Source organism: Gossypium hirsutum, chromosome A10, assembly GCF_007990345.1.
Source record: "Gossypium hirsutum isolate 1008001.06 chromosome A10, Gossypium_hirsutum_v2.1, whole genome shotgun sequence".
Lineage (NCBI taxonomy): Eukaryota > Viridiplantae > Streptophyta > Magnoliopsida > Malvales > Malvaceae > Gossypium > Gossypium hirsutum.
The window spans coordinates 2599782-2619327 of NC_053433.1; the positions used below are offsets into that span (position 1 = coordinate 2599782).

Consider the following 19546-nt stretch of genomic DNA (forward strand, 5'->3'; position numbering starts at 1 on the left):
TTTACTAATAAGATGTTGACTAGAAAATACTAATTAATTGATAAGAATGTAGGTAGCTAAAGTATCATAAGTGAAGGCTAACATTGTACAATACCTTGGTGAGAGCAAAAGAATTAGAAGCTTAATTATTACATAGATCTTCCTTGTGGAAGAAAGTAGGCACGTCATTATTGAGCTCAAACCATGAAAATTAAATTGTCTTAACTACTTTTATAATTAAGAATTCCAAATTTACAAACTTGAATTATATGATAATAAATACTCCATAATTTTACTTTTTACAAGCAAAAAAAAAAAAAGTAGTGCTTGAAAATTGACCATAATAACCTCAATTTTAATGCTTTTTTTTAATTTTTTATTGTTTTTTTAATAATCTTATTATATGTTCAGATCATATCTGTTTTTTTTATACAATACTTAAAACTACCCATAATCTCTCCTCAACTCATAAATAGGAGGATAATGTGTTTCAATGCACTCAAACTCTTATCCTCGATAATAATACTCATATCAATCGAACTAATATCATATTTAAATAATGAATGGGGCATGATTTTGTAGGAATTTAAGGGTAAAAAATTACATTTGAATGTTTGGTATTAAATGGGATAAATTTTATGGCATGCAGGTGACATCATCTTGGTTTATTGTCCCACCTAACATATTCTTTTTTAATAATTTTGGAATTAATCTTTTCAATTTCACTATCAAATTATTACTCTTACGGAAATTAAGCCATTTCCCCCCCCCCAAAAAATATATCTTTTTTAAATTTACTTTTTGGAAAAGAAATGTATAAATATTGATTGTTTTTTAAGTAAAAAAAAAGTTGATAGAATAGTGGTAAGCTTTGAATTGTAATTGAAATTCAACCTGTATTCGATTTTTAAATTTGTAATTTTTTTATTTTTTATTTAAAAATAATATAAAAAGATAAAATGTCATCATAATAATAGAAATTTTAACTTAAAAGAAACGAGACATTTTATTAATTTTATAATTGAATTGATGATTCGATTAAAAGTGATATCAATTCAGTAAAATACTTAAACCCTGATACAGATATATATCAATTATTCAATTGAATTAATATTTTTAAATTATTTTATTAGTGTAAATCAAGTAATGAGTTGTGATTTTATGATTGAGAAATAGTATGAATGATAGATGATAAGATCTAAAATTGATTGGTATTTTATTGCAATTATGAATGATGTATGGTAGCCAAAACATTGGGACCCTTTGTTATTGTTGTGTGGTAGCATCTTTAACTATGGGACAACCACCCACATGGACCGTCATCCCCCTTCATTATTATTTAATTAACATTACTTTTAACTTTCATATCACATTTTTATGGCCTCTCATACAAATTTGAATTTTACTCTCTTGAGAAAACGAGGTTAATGGTTAAGGGTTTATAATTTACTGTTTCATCTGGTTTGAAAAGTTTGAGATGTAATTAACTTGTTAAAGAAATAAAATTGAAAGGTAAAATAGGGGATCTTTGGGGTGAAGGACCGAATTAAATCTATATAAGACTATATTTCTTCTATTAGACATTGATTATAATAGGGTTGTTTAACACTTAAAATGGGTGTAGTCGAAAACCTCTTGTATTGTTGTTTTTCAATATTAGTGAATTTCTCTTCCTCTGCCCGTGATTTTTCCCGATAAGGGCTTTCCATGTAAAAGTTATGTGTTATTATTTTTCTTTATTATTGCTTTGCGATAATTCCTACTACCATTGTTGACGTATAATATAACAATTTCAATTTTAACAACGTGCCATTAAATATATTAAGATTTCACAAATACATAAGTATAGTCTATAATACAAACATAAATATGTTCAATACAAAACAAATTGAAAATCGGAATAGATTTGTGATTTACATCAAATTAAATTTGGACAGGAGTCATACATAAATAAACTTAAATCCAAAATAATTTGAGGGAGAATCGAGCTATTTACACATGATCGGCTCAAAATTGAGTGTTCAAAATCTTAAGTCAATCAAAACTTCGTTGAAGGTATATAAAATCACAATTTTTTTGATGTTTTCGTAAAATAGTAATAATTATGTCAAGCATGATAAAAATATCATGGAAGCCCTTGTATTAGGACTTGAAATTTATTTTGCTCCCACTACTCAAAAGTCTCTAATAAAAATTACATTCATTTTTATTGCTAAAAACTTAAAATTTTAAAACCTTAAAATTTCGACAAATCATACACTTTTAATCCATCAAATATAATCCTATAATCACTCCAACTTTCACATACACAAACAAGAAATTGTTAATTTCAAGCAAACATCAAAATCCGGACTCGTGCAAGTACTTTCTTTTAAAATTCACTCTTTTTCTACATTAACCAAGAACAAATTAACATATACAAACAATATTGAATAAGGTCCAAAACAGTGGTGGGTAAAGCACTAGGCAGTGTGCTGCAACATGGGCATTGGCAAAGGGGACCAGTCGGAGCCGCCAACTCGGAAAATATATGCACTACCCACTGTCTCGATGCAGTAATTGCTGTGATTAGTGGGTTCCATTTATCTCCAAAATATTATTATTTTTTTAATATTAATTTCATTATACGTTTTTACAATGTTTAAAATTATTTATAGTCATTCTTTAACCCTTAAATAAAAAGATAATGTGCTTTAATACACTTGAATCTATATATTTCCGCACTGACAACAATACTTATGTCAATCGAGTTAAAACTCGTTCAACTATTATTGCTTTTTATTAACTCAAATACAAGTGTTGATCACTTTATCTAAATATAAATATTTATTAATTTAGGTGTTTAAAAGGTGATATTTCCCTATCATATTTAAAATATGAAGTGGATGGTGATGGAAATAGATAGCCCAGATTCCCACTATCATCAACCAGTGCCTCTGTTGACTTACACTTCGCTTTTAAGTAAACGCTTCTTGAAAATTGCTTTCAAGGACCAGATTATATTATTTACTCAGTGTGTATCAATTTATGTATTTATATGTTACAAAATTATGTACCTTGTAAATCCTAGCTACTCCTTTTTATTAGGTTTTATGGTTAAATTATCCTCAGTGTCACTAAATTTACTATTTATGTTTTGGTTACTTAATTTTAAAATATTAGAAATTTTTTTTACTTATGTTATTGGTCTGTTAAATTCGTTATTGTATGACCTTCTATGTTCGCACTAATTGAAAGCTTTCATTCTCTCTTCTTTTTTGCAATTTAATTTTTTTTATAAAATAGTTTTGAACGTTATTGATTTACAAATCAAAATTTAAACAACTTTCTCCAATCTTAGATATAAATCGTCAGATCGACTTGAATCTTCTACTCTTCGATGGGTACTAATTTACCTCACCTATTATTGAATCCTAACTTAAAACTCACTAGCAATATTTTTTACATAAAAAAATTAATAATTCAACTATGTAAATAATTTTTTTGAATAATTTAGCGATTTAATGAGAATTTTCAAACTTTTCAATATTTATTTTACAATTTTTAAAATTAAATGAAAAGTAATAAACTTAGGTAACAAAAACTTTCACAAATATAAAAGAAATAGATGGAAGGAACACTGTTTGGTGGGCAAACAAAACTGTAGAGACAGAATTTTTTTTAAATTTAATGCTTTATAATTTATAAAATCTTAAATTAATAATAATAAAACTATAATTTGATTCCTTCAAAATAATAAAAATTTAATTTAATATTTTAAAATTTATTAAAATATAAATTATTAAAATAAAAAAATTATATTTTTATTATCGTAAAAATATATTATTTAATTTCAACCCAAAATTTTTTTTTTACTCAATCACTGGTTTTATTCATTTTTAAAGTGTTTTTTTTTTCAGACAATTCAAGGACCTGGAAAACTGACCACATGATTAAGGCAAGTATCTTCACAGAGAGCTTTGTTGGTTTCAAGAAAAAAACTCACCTATTTCAGATTTAAAAAAGGGGATAAGCTTCAGGGAATCCAGAATCCTGTGGGAATTAGCGAACCGACAAATTTGTTAAAAAAATAGGAAAATTTTGGAACAAATCAACAGTTCTTATTGTATTTTCTTTTTTGTCTGAAAGATTTCTTTTTTACCGTTTTAATTAAATTTTAATTTTCGATTGAGTTTTAATTTGATCGGCATAAATATCATTGTCAATATAGGAGGATATAAGTTTAAGTGCATTAAAGCATATCGTCCTCTTATTTATATGTTGGAAAATAGGCTATAAATAGTTCTAGACATTATGTAAAAAAAAAAAGACCAGAACCTATAATAAAATTATTCTAAAAAAATAAAAAACAAATTTTAGTTTTTGTTCAATTTTCGTATTTTACTAATCTCGTCATATATGTGACATGATTTTTCGGTAAATCTATTTTTAAATTATTTCCATTTAGATTAAGAAAATAATTCACTTGATAAAAGAGTTTATTATTTCTCCCAATAAATCTATTTTTTTTAAATCTAGATGGAAATAAGTTTATCTTAAATTTACATATGACTTAACGGTAAATTGAGTCACGTAGATAATGAGATTAGAGACATGTGAAAAATGAACCAAAATTGAAATCTGATGTATAAAAATACACTCAATTAAAGTTCGTATATAATATTACAAATTGTATCAAAATTAATGTATAATTTTAAAATTTATGTCGTTCATTTTATTTATAAAATTTGGATATTAAACTTTGGAGATAACAAATCCTATATCACTCGACCCTACAAGTATTGATACTGTGTTCGTTATATTGAATATTCGCGTGATCCTCTCTTTTTATCCATTTTCTTTGCATATCGAACCATTATAAATATTAAATTGAGTACTTAACTCAATAGTTAATTCAATTCTAACAAAGTAATTAACCGAAAAAATAGTTAAAATATGCCATAATACTCTTAATAAATTTAGAATTCAGACTTTTTTATTTTTCAGATTTTAAAATTTTAAGTTCAATTATTGTTTTGTTAAATTCAAATTAATTACAACTTTGTTACAGTGCTACCAAATGAATCTTTTTTTTCTCCTTTAAAAATGTCAAACCGATAAATTTAACAATAAAAATTCAACAAGGTTAATAATTGAATCTAAATTTTAGGTTCAGAAAAATAAAGAGAATTAAATATCTAAAAATAAAAATATAAAAAAAAATAAATTTCAAATTTGCTAAAAATACAAAAAACCCATATCATATTTTAGCTTAAAAAAAAAACTCGAAAACACAAAATTTTGACAAACTTGTTGAAGGGGTGAGAAAAATAATTTAGTGTACCAAGATGAAAATAGACCTGTTATAAATTGCTGGGGTAAGATTAAATAGAATCACGGTTCTCATGTTATATATTCATATCCATTTCATTTATTATGAAAATTATAAGTCAAAAATACCCAAAATAGAGGGCAGTAAATCTTAAATTCTTTTTTTCTTTATTGCCAGCTAGAGTTAAATAAAATGATAAAATTGGGTCCACTGTATGCAAATGTAATAATTTCTTCAAAAATATGGAAGAAACTCTGCTCAGTGTTTACTGACCCTTGTCCCCAATTCTTACAAGTTAAATGCTTGGAAGGTAAATGAGGAAAAAGAAAAAAAAACATTTATTCCACATTACCTAAAAATTTGGAAGGTGGATGATATATTATGAGTGTAGTCAAAGAAAAATTGAATATCGATTTGAATTATTGTTCGATTTGATATTGTAGAATAACTGGAATTTTATTTCAAAATCGGTTCAAACGGAAGAGAAAGAATTGTATGAAATAAGGGCGTTAAGTTATTCTTTATCCTTTTTTTAATTCGATAATTTTTTAATTGAAACCCTAAAATTATATTTGAATCTCTTTTTTTTATTTTCTGTTTAGGGTAAAAGATTTACCAAAATTATATATCAATGGCATGAAAAAATTTATTGAATTTTCATTAAATGATTAAAAAATGGTATAGAATAACATGGTGTCATGTTTCATACAATCTTTTCTCTAAACTAAATCGTTATTGCTTTTAATTTGAAAGTAACAATATTTCATAATTAAAGTTTTTATATATATTTATTAATTCAACCTTAAAATTACCATTGAGTATAAAAATGTAAAATAAAAAAAGTAGATGGAAAATGGTCAAAGGTTTCATCTATTTTCCTCTTTCTTCAAGTTAAATTCAAACTTATAGTCTCAAGTGTTTCTAGTTGAGATTGAAACAAGTTACTTATTTTCAATAAATATTATATTATATTGTTTTTAATTTTAATTTTAAGTTTAAAATTATATTAATTATGATAAATTATTTTAATATTTATATAATAAATCAATTTCTCTTTATCAACAAGTGTTAAGTACGGTAGTCATAAATCTCGAAAGAAACATTAAAAATAAATTTTTTTAATATTTCTATATAAATAATCAAAGGAGGCATTATGTTCATGACTTAGTTCCAAATAATTGAAATTTATCCCATGATTAGAAGAAAAATTAACTTACAAGTTATAATTAATTATGGGAGGAATCACTTTACATGTCATTTTTCCACACTCAATTTTTTCATGACAAGTGAAAAGGAAGAAAAAATTTATGGAATTTCCACTTTCTATTTCTATTGATCTCAACTATAAAGTTACATTCTATTATCAATGAAGATATTGGAGGACTAGTTGGTAGTGATTTGGTACTTATGCCTATTTCCAAAATTAAAATTTTGCACAATTCCAACTCGATTTTATTTTAAATTTTAATACTTGAATATAATTTAGAAGATATTAAAAAAAATCCAATTTTCAAAATGTTTTTTTAAACAATACTTAAGATTACTTATAATTCTTTTTAACCATTAAATAGAATGATAAACATGCTTCAGCGTGCTTGACCCACGCTCTCCTACACTAGTAATAAGACTGATGCCACCAGGGGCGAAGCTAGAAAAAAGTTTTAGGGGTATCGAAATTAAATTGTAATTTTTACGATAGTAAAATTACAAATTTACTATTTTAATAGCCTATATCTTTATAATCTTTAAAAGATTGAATAAATTTTTTTTATCATTTTTGGGGTCAAATTACAAGCTTATCTTCACTAATTTAAAATTTTAAAAAATTTAAATAGCCTAAATGAAAAAATTTTCATTATAGGATGTCACCTCAAAATGTTATTTAATTTCTAAAAAATTAAATAAAATGCATATCTAACTAAAACATAAATGAATTATTATAAATTTAATAAAAGTTCATAATATTGTAATTAAAATATAGAAAATATTTATATAAAAAAACATTTTAATAAGTTTATCAAAAACTTAATCTTAGTCCAAACTTCAAAATTTTAATTAAAAAATAATATTTAGAAAAAAAAAACCATTCTTATAATAATCGTTGTACTCATGATGTAAGATCGAATTGTAAGAATTGTTTGTTAACAATATTCTCAAAACTCAAATTGATTCTAATCTATTTAATCAGTTCATCTGATTTGATCAATTTTTATTTAATTTAAATTAATTTTTTTTAATTAATATCCTTAATCAATTTTTAATTTAATCGATTCGATTTAATGATATGTTTCGTGAATGATTTTCTTTTGTCGGTAATGTGTGAGACGTAAAAAAAAATTGCATGGGTCAAAACTAGGTTCAAACCAGATGTGTAAGTGGTCAAAAACCGTCAAAAGCTTTGAACATGTCGTCGTCCTCTTGCAGCACACTAGTAAGGGCTTTCAGTTCTCACGCGTGACTCTCAGGACACTCAATACCAACCACCCCATCAGTCACGCTCTAAAAAACACTCCCAACAAAACACATTTGCTGTTTTCTGCCGCTGCTCTGCGCCCATATTTAAACACATCTCAGTTATCTCCTTGGATCCTCCATAATGCTCTGCGCCCATATACATTGTGGGTCATAAATATCTAAGTTTGAAACCCTAATGTGTAATTAAAATATGAGTCTCCTCAAGCTTAACCTTAAATTTTAACTATGTGCGGTAAATTTTGATTATCCGTATTCGAAATTCATAATTCGTAACTAAAATATGTATATCTCTTCGAGCTTCATTTTGAGCTGTAATTACATATGATAAAATTTTAATGTTAGATTCATTATGTATAATTAGTATTTACAGCACCAACTGATGCTATATGGGAATTTTAGTTCAATTAATTAATATACTTAAATATAATTATTAAAAAAAAGTGGAAATATAGTTTTTAAGTTATCATTCACAATAAAAATGTCCCCACCATAACGCTCTCTACACTTCTTCTTAATCAGCTCTTTCTCTCTCACTCTGTTGCGCATTCATTCATTTCATGTCTCTCTAATGGCAGAACACCATCTTTGTCACTCAAAACCCCTCCCTCTTCACCTCTTTCAAATTCAAATATATTCACCCCAAAATCTCTTCCTTTTCCTAAACCCTTAAACTCAATCTCCTCCACCATTACCCCCCACCCCCCAAAAAAAATGCTCTTCCATTTCCTCTCTTTTCTCTTCTTCTTCTTCTTCATCACTCTCCCTTCACTTTCCCTGTCTCTCAACCAAGAAGGTCTCTACCTTCTCCAACTCAAATCCTCACTTTCCGACCCAGACTCCGCTCTTTCTTCATGGAACCCTCGCCACCCCACTCCATGCAACTGGCGCGGTGTTTCTTGCGACGCCGCCACCGCTTCCGTCACTTCCCTTGACCTCTCCAACGCTAACCTCGCCGGTCCTTTCCCTTCCTTCCTTTGTCGCCTCCAAAACCTTTCCTACATTAGCTTCTATTTCAACAATATCAATTCCACCATACCCGACATTTCCACGTGTCGAAATCTCGTCCACCTTGATCTCTCTCAGAACCTTCTTACCGGCGAGCTTCCTCACACTTTGGCCGACCTCCCTAATCTTAAATACCTCGATTTGACGGGTAATAATATCTCCGGTGATTTTCCGTCGTCGTTTGGCCGGTTTCAGAAGCTCGAGGTTTTGTCCCTCGTTTACAATCTGCTAGACGGGACTATCCCTGCTTTTTTGGGGAACATTAGTACGCTTAAAATGTTGAATTTGTCCTACAACCCGTTTAGTCCGGGTCGGATCCCGCCTGAGCTTGGGAACTTGACCAACTTGGAGATTTTGTGGCTCACAGAGTGTAATTTAGTCCGCGAGATACCTGACTCACTGGGGCAACTCAAGAAACTTGCTGATTTAGACCTTGCACTTAACCATTTGGTCGGGAATATACCAAGTTCGCTCACGGAGTTGGTCAGTGTAGTTCAGATTGAGCTCTACAACAACTCGTTGACGGGCGAGTTACCCCGTGGGTTCTCGAATTTAACCAACCTGAGACTCCTCGACGTGTCGATGAACCGGTTAACTGGGAAGATTCCGGATGAGCTAACTCGGCTCCCACTTGAAAGTCTCAACCTTTACTCCAACAACTTGGAAGGAACATTGCCACCGAGTATCGCCGACTCACCAGCTCTGTACGAACTCAGAATCTTTCAGAACCGACTCACCGGTGAGTTACCTCAAAATCTCGGCAAAAACTCACCGCTCAGATGGTTCGATGTGTCCAGCAACCAATTCACCGGCCCAATCCCACCCAGCTTATGCGAGAAAGGGAAGCTAGAAGAGATGTTAATGATATACAACTCGTTTTCAGGTCAAATACCGTCGAGTTTAGCCAACTGCAGGAGCCTGAATCGGATCCGACTCGGTTACAACAAATTATCCGGCGAAATACCCACCGGATTTTGGGGTCTCCCCCATGTTTATTTACTTGATCTCGTTAACAACTCGTTCTCTGGACCAATTGGGAAATCAATTGCAAATGCTGCAAATTTGTCCCTTTTGATTATATCTAGAAACGAGTTCAATGGTTTCTTGCCTGAAGAACTCGGTTTAGTTAATAACTTAGCTAAACTCTCTGCTAGTGACAACAAGTTCAATGGGGCATTGCCTAAAAGTATAGTAAACCTTGATGGATTAGGGATCCTTGATCTTCATGGGAATGAATTAGAAGGTGAATTACCTAATGGGATCGATTCGTTGAAGAAATTAAACGAGCTGAACTTAGCTAACAACAAGTTTTCTGGGAAAATCCCAGATGGAATCGGTAGCTTATCGGTGTTGAATTATCTCGACTTGTCCGATAATCAGTTAACCGGAAGAATCCCACTCGCTTTGCAGAGTTTGAAGCTTAATCAGCTTAACCTCTCGAATAATTTGTTATCTGGTGAGTTACCGCCTTTGTTCGATAAAGACATGTACAAAAACAGCTTCTTGGGGAACCCTGGTTTATGTGGGAATTATAGTGGTTCGTGTGGTGGTAAGGATGAAGAGAAGCATAAAGGTTATGTTTGGTTACTTAGATCCATTTTTATACTAGCTGGTTTGGTGTTTGTTGTTGGTGTGGTTTGGTTTTACTTTAAATATAGGAATTATCAGAAAGCTAAGGCCATTGATAAGTCTAAATGGACTTTAATGTCATTCCATAAATTGGGTTTTAGTGAATATGAGATATTGGATTGTCTTGATGAAGATAATGTGATAGGGAGAGGATCTTCGGGTAAAGTTTACAAGGTCGTGCTTAGTAACGGTGAGGCTGTTGCCGTGAAGAAGCTTTGGGGTTGTTTGAAAAAGGGTTGCGACAGTGTAGATCTTGAGAAAGGTCATGCTGAGTCACAGGTTCAGGACGACGGGTTTCAAGCTGAGGTTGAGACATTAGGGAAGATTAGGCACAAGAATATTGTTAAGTTATGGTGTTCTTGTACTACCCGGGATTGCAAGCTTTTGGTGTATGAGTACATGCCGAATGGTAGCTTGGGTGATTTGTTGCACAGCTGCAAAAGTGGTTCACTCGGTTGGCCGACGAGGTACAAGATTATCGTGGATGCAGCCGAGGGACTTTCGTATTTGCATCATGATTGTGTGCCTCCGATTGTGCATAGAGATGTCAAGTCCAATAATATCTTATTGGATGGTGACTTTGGCGCTAGAGTGGCGGATTTCGGAGTTGCCAAGGTGGTTGATGCTGCTGGAAAGGTCGCTAAGTCTATGTCTGTCATTGCCGGATCTTGTGGTTACATTGCTCCAGGTTTGTTGATTATCTTTATTATCAATCTAGTAATTGAAAACGTTAATGTTTGCAATGTCTTATGGAAACTTTTGGTGCAGAGTATGCGTATACGCTTCGGGTGAACGAGAAGAGTGACATATACAGTTTTGGAGTAGTAATACTTGAGTTAGTCACAGGCAGACTCCCAATTGACCCGGAGTTTGGCGAGAAGGACCTCGTAAAGTGGGTCTGCACCACTCTAGATCAAAAAGGAGTGGACTATGTCCTCGATTCCAAACTCAATCCATGTTTCAAAGAGGAAATGTGTAAGGTCCTCAACATCGGTCTCCTTTGTACAAGTCCACTCCCGATCAACCGACCGTCGATGAGAAGGGTGGTTAAGTTTCTGCAAGAAGCCGGTGCCGAGAACCAGCTGAAGGCTGCCAAAAAGGACGGGAAATTAACTCCTTATTACTACGAAGACGGCTCGGATCAAGGAAGTGTAGCTTGACAAAAAAATATTTTTTCACCCCCATAGCTTGTTGCAAAAACAAGGTCACAAAGTGAGACACACAGCCACTAATTGTTTTTGCTGTCAAGTTTTTGCCTTTCATTGTTACCCTACTTGATGTTTTGCTTTTACAGGCTTGGTTTAGTGGGGAAGAAAAGAGAGTTGGGGATGAAATTTTCACAGTGAAAAAGATAGATTCATTAAGGAGTTAATGGACCAAACTGTAAATTTTATTAACAATTAAGGTCTTGAAAATGATTTTCAATTCCCACACTAATGAAAGTGATGCTGCAGATTTATTATGCCCACCAACTGCCTTACTGCACTGTGTCCTAGTCTAAACCCAAATTCTATCTTTTTTGGGGTCTAATTCTACTATTAATCTTTGTACTCTACTTAAGTTGTGAATTTGATCTTTGTACTTTAATTTAATCAATTGTAGTTTATATATTTTTCGAATTTATATTTTTGTACTTTTCGGATTTTCGAATTTCAAAATTTCTTTCTTGTCACAAAAAGACAACAGTTATCTACCATAAGCAGAGTTTCACCCATTATCTATCATTGCCTGCTAAAACTGGTTAGACAGGTCTCAGCTATGAGCTATGAGATTTTACAGTGTTGTATCTATTTTATTCCTTGGTTCATCAAGTCACTCAAATGTCATCCATTGATGAAGTAGTTAGGTATGGTGGGTTGCCATTTATTAGAATGGAGCTCTTGGATTCTGCAAGCTTTATTATTGCACTACTTGTTAGAGACATAAAATGAAATCCATACATCAATTTGGAAAGTGACATTGGACAACACCCATAGTTCAGATCAAGGCCACAGAGTTGCTTAGGTTGTCATTTTGCATGCCTCGTTTGTTTCTATCGCTTTAAAACCCAAATTTCACACAATACTGCAAACAGTAAACCAATGCCTTCAATGTCTATTCTTCTGTCAATCTACTTTTTTGGTAGAAATCTTGATAATTTTTTAAAATAATGTTAGTGCAGCAACTCTTGCGGTAGTTCTAATGTATTTAATGTTGCCAAGGTATTAATTATTTTATATGTCATGTTTAATAAATAATTTTAAAAAAATAAAAAGTTAATAAAAATTGTAAAAAATTTGAATTACACATGAAAAGGGGTGAATCTAGAATTCTTTTAGGAGAATGAAATTAAATAATAGATTTTTGAGAGATCAAAACATAATTTTATAATGTATTAACTTATTATTTTCATCATTTTAAAAGATATTAAACATAATTTTCTTCATTTTGAGGGCAAAGTGTAATTATACCATAAATTTAAAATTAATTTATTCATCTTATAAGGGATTTAAATAGTAATTTTCTATTTTGGGGTCAATGCCTCTGCCTACCCCTCAAATTCTCCCCTTGCATGTGGATCAACATAAGAGCTGCCATGTTATTTAATGTTTTGGGCAGTATTTTTGTTTAGAAAAGCAACAGTTCAACTCTTTTTTTTTAAAAGGCTGATAGTCAAATTTGAATTTTTTAAAAGATTGAAGATCAAAATTAATTAAAAAAAGAATAAGGTCAATTTGATAAAAGGTGTAAACGCTAAAGGCTAAATTTATCTTTATGTTGTTTTTTTATCCTTTATACTCATTTTATGAACATTAATCCTTTTAAGATTCTCTTTTAACAAAGTTATTTTCAAAGTTTCTCTGCCTTAACAGTACACCCGATAATACCATCTGGAAGATTCAAATTTTGAATGGGTGATAAACCAAAAATTCCAATATAATGGGCCACTAAATAATACACTTAATAAACTAGCTTTGTTTGTTTGCTTTACAGAGTTAGGCCAAGCTTTCCTTTCAAACATAATTTAGAAAGCTGTGCATGTTCTCCTGCCTACCCAACAAACTGCTGGATTTGATTGAAACTTTGGGTCTTCTTCTTCTTCTCCTCTTCCTCTTCTTGTGTGTCAATTTACGACGAGGTAAATTCAGCATTGAAATATCAACTTTATTTTTATTGCAATAGACGGACCACACCATGCCAAAAAATTCCCACAGCTAAAACAAATTTTGATGTAATTTGCAACACTAAATTGATGCTACATGTAGTACTAGTTTGGACCATATCTATCAGCATCCATTTTTGCTGCCTATCCTTTATTTTTTCACCCATATATTGTGGATTTGAGGGTAAATAAAACACTAATGAAACACATTGAATTGTTCCAAAATCTATGGGAAATTTACCATCTTTCCCTCTTGATGGGTATCGAGGGTAAAATTTTAGTATTAATTTATGCTGTATGTTGTGGATTTAGTCTCTTACTCTATTTGGTTGTTTTCGGTGTTTGTATTTTAAGAATTTAAAATTTCGAAGCTCATTAAGTTTTGTTATTTTCCAAAATTTGATGAGACAGACATATTATCATATATGTAATGTTATGTTAGTTTATTTTTTTCTATATATTACTCACGAAAAAGTCAGTTTATGGATTTAACAGTTGTGATTTGTATCAAGATTGAAATTTCGAAATTCGAAAAGTATAGAGACTAAAATTTATCAATTTTAAAAGTATTAAGCCTAAAATAAATCAAATTAAAGAATAAGGACTAAATCTAAAATTTACACAAAACATAAAGATTAATAGTAGAATTTGATCTAGTTCTCAAACTATTATGGATGTTTAGGCCTCTCTCTTTTATAATAAATAAAATGGTTTGTTGGTGAGACTCGAACTCTAATACTTCATACTTGTTACAATATTAATGATGAGACTCAAACTCTAAATTTCATTCTCATAATAAAGTATTAACATTTCTTAACGAAGAATCAAGTTCGAAAACTGAAGTTAGAATTAAAAGCAAAGCCCACTTATGAAGCCCATATGAGTGGACTAAGTCCATTATATGTTATAGGACACTTATCAACCTCTAACCATGTTTATGAAGTCTAAAAATTTCACTGACAATGTACTAAATATTTTCCCGTATATAAAACTTCAAACAAATTAAAATTTAACTAACATAAAAGAAATTTACATTGAGAATGCTACAAATAAATGTTGGATATAGTGACAAGACATATTCCATAACTAAAACGAAAATTCAAATCTTGAAAATAATATTATTTTATAGAATATAAAATAGATATAAAAGATATATTGATTAAAAAAACATATAAATTTCTTAATAATTAAATTTTGCATAATGTGATCTTAAATTATGTTTCTAAAGAATAATTTAAAGAATATATTAATAAATTTTCATAAATAAACTTAATAAAACAAAATTACATGAAAAACTATAGATGTAATTACGTGAATAAATTTATTTTAAGGGAGCAAGATTAAATTATATTTTTTAGGGGAGGTTAAAGTAATAACATATTATCTCATAATTTTTAAATGGATTAAAAAGAAATTTTATTATTTGGGGGTTCTAAGGCCCTTGCTTGCTCTTTCGATGTCGTCCTTGATTGTTAATTTTTTTTGTTAAATTTATCGGTGTGACATTTTGAAATAAGGAAAATACGCACTTGATAACAATGTAATTAAAAAATATTATAATAAATCTGAATTGAATAAAATAATTTTAATAATATTAACAGTTAGATCTGAATTTTAAAATCTGAAAAATAAAGAGACTAAATTCTAAATTTTAATAGGGTGGACTACCAAGGCGAAACTTGAGGGTAAGTAGAGCTGCCTCCCCCCAAAACTGAAAATTATCCCTTTAGTCCCTTGAGTATTTATGATGTTTTAAATTAATTTAATAGTAAAATTATATTTCTACCCTTCTTAAAATTTAAAATTAAATTATGTCTTTTCCAAAAACAAAATGTTTATAGCCTAATCCTTTAAAAATTATAAAATTTTATATTTATACAATAACTGAAATTACATTTTTAACTCACTCAAAAATTTATAATTCAAATTTAACCCTTCCAAAGAAAAATCTCAACTCTCCCTGCCTTATAACACCCTAATATGATCCAATATCCCTAATCCGAAAGGACCTCAACAATCAAACTACTACAACAAATACAAACTTCAATTTAGACTCAAGCTTTTTCAATCATATCCCAAAAAATTTATATATTAAAAATAATATAAAAAATGGAAGAAATAAATTCCTTAGCCAAACATGAAGAAATAAAGAAAAAAAAAAGCTTCTTTGAGCTTGTTGCAGAAGTGGGTGAAATGAACACCATTATTAAGGGATAAAAACAACTATAATAATAAGACCACCACCACAACAACAAGAAATAGAGAGATGACATGCTGCAATAACTCCGCCACCGGCGAGTTCAAAATCCGTTGTGGCATCTCAACCATTGCTTGCCCTTCATATGGGCATAACATATGCTCCCAAGATGAGGGAATACATGACTATTTGCCGGGGTTACCATCGGGGGTGACAAGGCAAAGCCAAATTCTACAATCTATACCATTTAGAGGCAAAGGCAGTATCTGATAACTACAACCTTCTTCATCCTTTGATTGATGAGTTTGTTCAAACTCTAGAAGGTGAAAATGGGATTTGCTGTACTCATCCTCAGAGACTTCCAGGTATTTTCATGCTTTTATTTTACTACCATACCTATAGATTCAGCTTTTACAGCTACTGGCTGGTCGTCTCAAGGGATTTAATCAAAAATTTTAAAGATTTAATGAAAATTTTCAAAAAAAATTAAGGGTATAATGAAAAGTTTTAAAATTTTTGAGGGGGTCCATCTCCTTTTATAAGGTTTCCACAAATAAGAAGGATAAAATAAAGTTGAGGCTTTTAGAAATTTGGAATTTTCAATTTCAAATTCCACTCTTGTAAATCTTATATGATTTTTGTTTTAATTTTATTCTGGTTTAAATTTTATCAAGTATGAATCTATCTAGATTTATTTTAATTTAATTATAGATATATTCTAATTATCATTTCGATTGTAGTTTATAATAGTTAATTTTATTTATATTTATGTGAATGTATGCTTATATTTGCAATTGTATTTGTATCCTCAAAAACTTTCTACTATGATAAAATGTGATTTTTATTTTATTTTAATTTAGTATAATTTAATTATTCGTAAATTCAAATTAATATGAATGTGAACTACTATGGTTAAAATCCACATTATCAACGATCGATTAAGTCACAACTTAATTTGGATGAGCATTGTTATCAATGCAGGAGGACATAGGTTTGATGCGCTGAAGTGCATTATTTTCTTATTTAGAGGTTGTGGAGGGGCTATGAGTAGTTCTAAACATTATGCTTAAAAGAGCAAATATGATCAGAATCTAAATGATGTTGGAAAATATGGACATCACATATATAATAAAGGTAATTACATGTGTTGTGTTATTATTTACTATCATGATAGGTTAGCCCAAATTAAAAGTAGTCTAATTTGATTAGAATTTTATTGGGCTTTAATTATTAAATAAAGTATAGGTTAAATATATGTAGATACTTTAGTAATTGAGTTCTAATTGGGTCAAATATCATGGATTCAGGTACGTTTCCGTATCTAGTTTTGTTCTTAATTTATTCTTGATGATTTGACATGATAGATCTTGATTTATTAAGTTTTATTTTAGATTTATTTTACAAATCTAACAAATGAGCCTTAGCGGTGAAAGTATGATTGAGGCCTATATACTAGAATTCATATTGTATTTTTTTCTATTAAAAAAATGGATAAAGTAGTTTATATATGTTAAATTAAAAGTTCTTTATGATAAAATATTCATCTATTTGTGTTGTTAAAAATTGGTTTAGCTAACGAAATAACTAGATAATGATACGTGACGTGTCATGTATACCTCATGATAATGTATAGGGACAAGTTTTTTACAGTAAATATAGATAGAATTTTTAATGAAAAAATTAATTTACTCTTTAATTTAATATACATGTGAGTCTATGACTCGATATTATTGCAATAATAAAAAAGATATGAATTCTATGCTTATTTTCTTATTGGGGATTTATGGATAATTTATTAATTGCATAAAAGGTATATATGTTCACGTTTCTAAATGGTACATGCAGGGGTACGCAAAGACACTAACAAAACTAGGGTTTAGACATTCACAAAATTCGAAATCAAATTGGATTCAATCTTTAAATGTGAGATAAAGTGTTTTTTGTCATCCAAAAATTCGAAATTGAAATTTTGCTTAAAAAGACATCAGAATCTTTTATCTCTCAATCCTGTTATGAAATATTTATGTGGATGTCATTATCAACCCCATAAGTTATAAAACCCTTCCTATACCCCATAAGTTATGAGACTTTTCCTGTACCCCATTAATATGGGAGATAAAAGGTCATGACCCTTTACATGTCCTATAATAATTAGAGAGTTACTTTTAACCCCTTTATATATGGGGCTCATGTACTCATGAAAAATATATATAAAAAAGAAGATACATTTTCTCTTCTACATTCTCTTTACGCTCTTTCTTCTATTACATTTTAGTTTATTCTTTCTTTATTATTTCACAACATGTTATCAGCACGAGTCTCTAATACAAGAAATCAAGGCCAACAAATTTTTCCTTAAAGATTGCTGAAGGACGCTTAGGTGAAGTAAGGATAACAAGTTGATCTATTTCATTTGCATATGTGTTATTTCATTTGCATATTAACATGCTTTATTTTACATTATTGACTTGTATATTTTATCTTATAGTTTTATAATGTCAAATCTTACAAAACTTGAATTTGTGGCTCTGGACATCACTGGAAATAACTATTTATCATGGGTACTAGATGCTGAAATTCACTTAGATGCAAAGGGTCTTGGTGAGGCTATTAAGGAGGGAAATGAAGAAAGTACACAAGATAAGGCCAAGGCCATGATTTTCATTCGCCATCACCTCCATGAAGGTCTTAAGGCCGAATATTTGACTGTTAAGGGCCTTCAAATTCTTTGGGCCAATCTAAAGGAAAGATATGACCACCAGAAAACTGTGATTTTGCCTAAAGCTCGTTATGAGTGGCTGGATTTAAGATTATTGCAAGACTTTATAACTCGGCCATGTTCAGAATCACTTCACAATTGAATTTATGTGGAGAGAAGATTACTGATGCAGAAATGTTAGAAAAAACATACTCAACTTTCCATGCAAATAATGTTGTCCTGCAGACACAATATCGTGAAAAAGGCTTCCAGAAATATTCTGAATTAATTTCTTGTCTCCTAGTGACGGAGCAAAACAACGAGCTGCTAATGAAAAACCATGAATTACGCCCAACTGGCTCTGTTCCATTCCCTGAAGCGAATGTGAGTTTACACAATGGGCAAGAATTAAAAGAAACACACCATGCAAATAGTAGTGTGCGTGGCCGCGGACATAGATATGGATATGGTCGAGGTGGTCGTTTTAAAAATTCACATTCCTACCAGAAGTGGGATCGGAAAAATGGTAACAGGGAAAAGAAAGAAAAAGGTGAAAATGTGACTAATATATGCTATCGTTGTGGAGGAAAAGGACATTGGTCTCGTGTGTGTCGCACACAAAAGCATCTAGTTGATCTTTATCAGCAGTCCATAAAACAGAAGGGAAAGAAAGTAGAAACCAATCTTATGTATAAAGATGGCGAAGGTGATTTTGATGATGGCAATGCAACCCACTTAGAAGTGACTGATTTTCTTTCTACCCCTAAAGGAAATTATTAAGGCCACAAATTTCGATAAATAATAAAATAAACCTCTACTACTCTATGTTTCATTTAGCAACTTTAATAATGATGTTATGACCTTTACTAGTGCTATGTTTTATGTGATAATTTTGTTTTATAGACCTTTTAGTAATTTGAACTTTGAATACCTATTTTTACCATTATGTGTGACATTTTGTGGTTATTTTGTTTCTTTGAAGAACATTATCTCGCAGAGGAAATCAGCTATGAATGATGAAAATATATGTCTAGCAGACAGTGCAACTACTCACACCATATTAAAAGATAAGAGATATTTTTCTTATTTAATAATGAAAGAAGAAAGTGT

The 19546-nt window shown here is 30.2% G+C and overlaps 2 protein-coding genes across 3 annotated transcripts; both read left to right on the forward strand.

The window, feature by feature from the left end:
• The first annotated feature begins 8250 nt into the window (after positions 1-8250).
• Positions 8251-12022, forward strand: LOC121208557 (receptor-like protein kinase HSL1). Of its 2 annotated transcripts, XR_005903662.1 has the most exons (3): positions 8274-11087; positions 11168-11611; positions 11694-12022. XR_005903662.1 is itself a non-coding variant. In XM_041079524.1 (2 exons), the coding sequence occupies exons 1-2, from the start codon at positions 8477-8479 to the stop codon at positions 11557-11559; spliced, it is 3003 nt and encodes a 1000-aa protein (XP_040935458.1). In that variant the 5' UTR covers positions 8251-8476; the 3' UTR covers positions 11560-12022. The 2 variants fall into 2 exon arrangements, 1 of the variants encoding a protein (XP_040935458.1); XM_041079524.1 differs by having other exon boundaries at positions 8251-11087; positions 11168-12022.
• A 6211-nt stretch (positions 12023-18233) lies between these two features.
• On the forward strand, positions 18234-19216 carry LOC121208513 (uncharacterized). Its single transcript, XM_041079373.1, has 2 exons — positions 18234-18506; positions 18683-19216. Exons 1-2 carry the CDS (start codon positions 18234-18236, stop codon positions 19214-19216), a joined length of 807 nt encoding a protein of 268 aa, XP_040935307.1.
• The last annotated feature ends 330 nt before the right edge of the window (positions 19217-19546 follow it).

Bases quoted from the DNA above. Each gene is read 5' to 3' on its own strand.
- LOC121208513 (XM_041079373.1), top strand. From the start codon at position 18,234: ATGTCAAATCTTACAAAACTTGAATTTGTGGCTCTGGACATCACTGGA. The intron at 18,507-18,682 runs GTGATTTTGCCT...GTTGTCCTGCAG, and splicing joins GATATGACCACCAGAAAACT to ACACAATATCGTGAAAAAGG.
- LOC121208557 (XM_041079524.1), top strand. From the start codon at position 8,477: ATGCTCTTCCATTTCCTCTCTTTTCTCTTCTTCTTCTTCTTCATCACT. The intron at 11,088-11,167 runs GTTTGTTGATTA...CTTTTGGTGCAG, and splicing joins TTGTGGTTACATTGCTCCAG to AGTATGCGTATACGCTTCGG.